The sequence below is a fragment of the Tasmannia lanceolata genome, unplaced genomic scaffold (genome assembly GCF_043159265.1).
Source record: "Tasmannia lanceolata isolate RefF3 unplaced genomic scaffold, GAP_Taslan_0.1 ptg000019l, whole genome shotgun sequence".
Taxonomy (NCBI): Eukaryota; Viridiplantae; Streptophyta; class Magnoliopsida; order Canellales; family Winteraceae; genus Tasmannia; species Tasmannia lanceolata.
In genome coordinates this window covers 12715506-12720561 of record NW_027518696.1, presented here as the reverse complement: position 1 = coordinate 12720561, position 5056 = coordinate 12715506, and the positions used below count along the sequence as shown (strand labels likewise).

The 5056-nt window shown below is 40.8% G+C and overlaps 1 protein-coding gene across 1 annotated transcript; it reads right to left on the bottom strand.

Annotated features, from left to right (window-relative positions):
• Nucleotides 1-1318: 1318 nt before the first annotated feature.
• LOC143853018 (exopolygalacturonase-like) lies at nucleotides 1319-4783 on the bottom strand. The gene is made up of 5 exons (XM_077362714.1): nucleotides 4352-4783; nucleotides 3214-3534; nucleotides 2339-2628; nucleotides 1935-2160; nucleotides 1319-1818 (listed from the first exon to the last, which is right to left on the bottom strand). The coding sequence occupies exons 1-5, from the start codon at nucleotides 4667-4669 to the stop codon at nucleotides 1594-1596; spliced, it is 1380 nt and encodes a 459-aa protein (XP_077218829.1). The 5' UTR covers nucleotides 4670-4783; the 3' UTR covers nucleotides 1319-1593.
• Nucleotides 4784-5056: the final 273 nt, after the last annotated feature.

The following is a 5056-nucleotide window of genomic DNA, read 5'->3' as shown; positions in this document are numbered from 1 at the left end:
TCTTGATTTCATTAGCAATCTCTCGATCTTCTTGTCTTCTTTAATTCAGGATAGCGGATAGCATTAGGGGCGGATAGCGGAAGCTTTGATTTTGAATAATGAATGGGGTAGCTGATGCTTAAGATTAAGGGGTGGTCTAAAACTTGAAAGGGTGGTTGGTTAAATAAGGGCTAAGGTTGAATCTTGGATAAAGAAAGGTGGTCATATAACAAGGCATAAGATGGAAGGCATGGGGTGGTGATCGATTAACATGGGAAGGTGGGCTCATAGTTAGCAAAACGTGATTCGCCAAAAAAAAATGGGACGGCAAAAATTCGAGTTTAATACCGGTACTGGTTCAAAAAAACGTAGTAAAAAAATTGGAAACACAAGATAATGAGTTTAGAATTTTGTCATTTACAAAATATGGTGGGGTAAAATTGGAAGTTGGCCCAAAAAACATGTTTAAAGCGTTTAAAATGCATGTTAAACTTGTTTAAAACGTTTGCCTAAAAAAAAGGGAGTTTTATTCGTTGTGAAAGTTTTGAACGGAGTTTTAAACGGCACACCAATAAAATGTGTTTTTTTGGAGTTTAAAACGGAGTTTTGCTAACTATGGGTGGACTAATGCCTGGTGGAAAACATGGCTGTTAGAAAGAGGTCTGGATGTTGGGTATATTGTGAGTTAAAGGGGGTGAAAGAAAGGATGTCAACCGATTGGAGGGGCTGGTCTCTTGGCTGGTTCGGGTGAAAGTTTAGAGGAGTTTGATAGACTATTTTGTATGGACATTGGAACGGTTAAAGAGGAGGTTTTAGGTTTGGGTTGAGGCTGCAGTTGGGGCTGGCTATGAGTTGGAGTTGCTGAAACAGAATAAAAAATTGATCCATGGGAAGATCACTTGATAAGGATTGATAGCTTGCATTCAACAAGAAATATAGGGAAGAGGACCAACCGGAGAATTCATGAAGAATTTTGTTTCAGTTTCTTCATTTCACACCAAAAGATAACCATAAAAAAAGAGACCAATAGTTTTATTGTCCAAAAGGCTTCCTCCATCCTTTATTTTTCAGTTTTACCAAAAAAGGGAGTTGCCATTTTTGGGTTCTGTCTAAGTTAGTAATTTCCATTTTTGTAGTTCAATTTAAGATTGAATGGGATCTTGGAGTGGCTAATTCATTAAAAAATTCAATAGAGATTATGCTCCAAGAATTAGTTAGTGTGGTGGGTATGGTACCAATATTTGGCAAGTGCTTTGCATGATCGATTTCCCACATCCCATGTTTAGAAATCATTGAGATCCCATTACTATTCAAACAACAAAGATTCAAACATATACACTTCAAACACGAAACTGGAAGCACTTTCACTATTTCTTTTCAATTATCAATGATTCGGATTGCAATTATAAATTCAATCGCAACATTGTACAAATAAAAACAATGTTATTATTGAAGTCTCACCGCCTTCATTGAAAGCAAGACATGTAATACAAATCATTTTTGGATAAGCTTTCATGGTTCCACACCCACCCAAGACATGGAGTGGTGGGGGAGACAGAAGTAAGGAGAGGGAGTTCTTAAACCTAGTTATATGAAGGTGGTGGTACAAAGAAGTTAAGCACATGCAGGTGGATTCTGCACGCCGGATAGGGTGGGCTTAACGTTTTGGCACATAGAGGCGACCTTTTGGCTCGCGTCCTGGTACGTTAAATCAATGTTATTTAGTTGAACACGTTGGCAAGGAGCTCCTGAGCTGCAAATCAAATTCACTGCAAGCTTAGTGAAAGAAGTGCCTTTGATGTTTTGGTAAATGATGTCACTGATCTGCACTGCTGAAGGCTGCAACAGAAAGAGAAGCAAAAATTTAGAAAATCCACAACACCTTCTACTCTCCTTCATTTCATTTCGAATCTTAATTTTGATTTCATCTATGTATACCAACATGTTCTAGTTACCTTACTCCCGCAGTTATGACCTGGGCAGTAGTTTTGATCGATTATGATAGGGAAGGAGACTTTGTTCATGGTGATATCTTCGAAGGTAAAATTAGAAGCTTTAAGCGTAGGTGATCCGTTCCATGTTTTGATCCTAACACCATTGGTGGTTCCGGTAAGGGTGCAGTTCTTTACGTGTACACCTGTCACACCCGTCTCCCTCGCATACTTGCCGAGGCTGCCCACACTGCGAAAGATTGCAGAAATTTATCATCAAATTCTATTCAATGTCATAATATTTGTTAAACCAATCAGTTGAATATAATTGAGGTAAAGTTAAAGTTGTTTCATTATCATTTTATTAACAAATTCACTTTCTTTTACTATTTCAAATAGTTCAACTAGTTTGTTAGGGTTGACATTACCTGATGCCGTGGCCTGGTCCGCAGGTGACACCCTCGATGGAGATATCAGTGTTGCCATCTCCGATGGAGACACAATCGTCACCCACACCAATTTTACAATTTGTAACGTGGACGTGGGTGGAGCCACTGATATGGATGCCATCAGTGTTGGGGCTATCCTCAGGAGCTGTGGCATGGACACCAGAGACATCCACTCCTACGCAGTTGTTGATAACCAAATGGAAGGCCTTGCCGTTTTGGAAATTTATGTTCTGGATCTTCCCATTGTTGTTCCCAATGAATCTCATAGACTGCACCCACACATAAAACACAAATCATTCCTTTCAATCTCTCTTAATTTAGTAATCGAATTTGACTTCAAAACCATTTGCATATATGATTACTAGCAATAGCATTCCTGACCCATGCTATGCTAAGGTGTAAAATAGTGGGCCCCATACCATTAAAACAAGAGTTGTAAAATGATGGGACCCACCCACACCACATCATTAATGACATTAGGAGTAAAATGGTGGGCCCCCACCCTATGCATAGGCTTGTTTAGATATGGTGGGCCCCATCCCATCAATAACATGAAGTGCAAAATGGTGCGCCCCCACCCATGCTAGACATGGTCATAAAATGTCAGGCCCCACCCTATCATACCATGAGGTGTAAGATAGTGGGCCCCACCATATTCATGGGTTTGGATAGATTTGGTTGGCCCACCGGATAAGTGTAAAATGGTGGGCCCTACCCATGCTATGCTTGGGTATAAATGTTTGGAAAGAAAACCAATGACGATGGAAAGAAAAATGGTTAGTTTATACGATGAAAAAATGCATGTATCCAAAATTTGTTGGGAGGCATGTAAAAGGGGCTTTGTATATACTTACAACAGGCATAAACTTGCATTTCCCCCCACTGTGGCATGTGGTTTTTTGCCAGGCTTCTGCTGCTCCCTGACCGTCTAACATTCCACCACCACTAATTGTGAGACCGTCCAAGTTTCGGAACAAGACCCAGGCATCAGAAGTGAAAGATGAGAGGCTCCCCGGAGCTCTTAGGGTTCCCCTTATCTCGGCCGCTGGGGATTGGGCTTTATTAGCGCATGGGCCATTGAACTTGAGCTCACCTACGAGGAATGTGCCTGTGGGGACGAGCCAAGTTGCAGTCCCAGGGAAGGAACATGCAGCAGTCCAAGCATCTGTGAAAGCCTGCAAATATATGGAAATGGCATTCTTCCTATGTCAAATATTACCCTACATATATTTCACAATTTGATATTCATAATAGCAACAAGGAATAACAGAAAATTGTTGCCTACATTGTATTATAATCCATTTTTTTTATCCACAATGAGTGATGCTTGCACATTAATCTAGTGGGAAATGTTATATTCGCCTCGTTTTCCTCCTTGAGCCACCCCCTTGTAGTGTAAAAAGGTGGTCAAAACACACTAGAGGGGAGTGGCCCATGAGAGAAAATGGGGGCAAATACATCACTTTGTCCGAATTGTGGGTCCAACGCTAGATGGATTAATGGTGTAGATCATTTGATCAGACCGCCCAACTTATAAGGTGGAAGGCAGATTAGAATTGGAAGTCAATTTCTACGACATGATTTTGTGGGCCAAAGGGATTAAAGATGGACTTGGAGACTGGGCAAACTCATGGATGAGATTAAAGACGGTCGTTTGTATGGTGTTTGCTCTTATTGGGAGAGAAACCAAAAAGTTGAATGGTAGTCTTGTCAAATGAGGAGCTTATAGTGGATCCTTATACATGGGACAATCTTTACCCCTGAAGTACACATGTATTCCGTTACCATGGATCAAAATACGTATTTTGATTGGATGGTTAGGATCTGTGGATCAACATGGTATATAATAAGGATCATGAAAGAACCAAGATAGGGTCTAGATGGTGTATGATTTGGATTGATCAATGGTGGGCCAAGCAATTGATCTAAGGGCACAACCTCCATGTTCCATGTATCAAAATATCACATAGTTAGAATACTTAAAAACCCCACCTTGGTACTGTCCTTACTGCAACCGGGGTCAGCTCCATACTTGGTCACGTCGAAAATTCCGTTGCCGGATTTCGGTGATGCCGGCACAGGAGTCCCCGGAGCCGGGTTCTTACTTTCTGTGCCACCATCGGAGCCAACAGAGGCTTTCTCCTGACCATCTTGGCCTTTATCATTGCCACCATCATTGCTAGAACCCGGTTTATGTGAACCACCCGTACTGGATTTTTTTGCTTTTTTGCCTTTATCAGCTGCTTCTGCTACAGCAGAAATAAGCAGAAAGATTAAGCAAATAGCTTTCAATTCCTTACTCAAACCCATCTTTTTTTTTTAATCTTTTGTAATATGATTTTTTTCTGAGCCGGGACCGAACTCGTACGTGGGACTTCAGCCCTGTAACCCCTTAAATTTAAATTTACGGGACTCAAGATCGACCCCAACTCGAATGAGAAAAACCAAAGGCATCTATGCTATTTATATTATCTTCTCCTTACGTCCTTACCACTAAATTTATGCAACATGCAACTATTTTTCAACCTAAAGCTAGCATTTTTCGTAGGGGAACGTTTGGTTTTGCTGTCTTAAGGCAATTCTCGGTTGTTTTCCCTTTTTTTAATCGGTGCAACGACAGACTCTCTCTCCCTCTAACAAAACACAACTAATCTTCTCTATTTTTGTCCTATTTGCCACAATTAGGGTTGTTGGGTT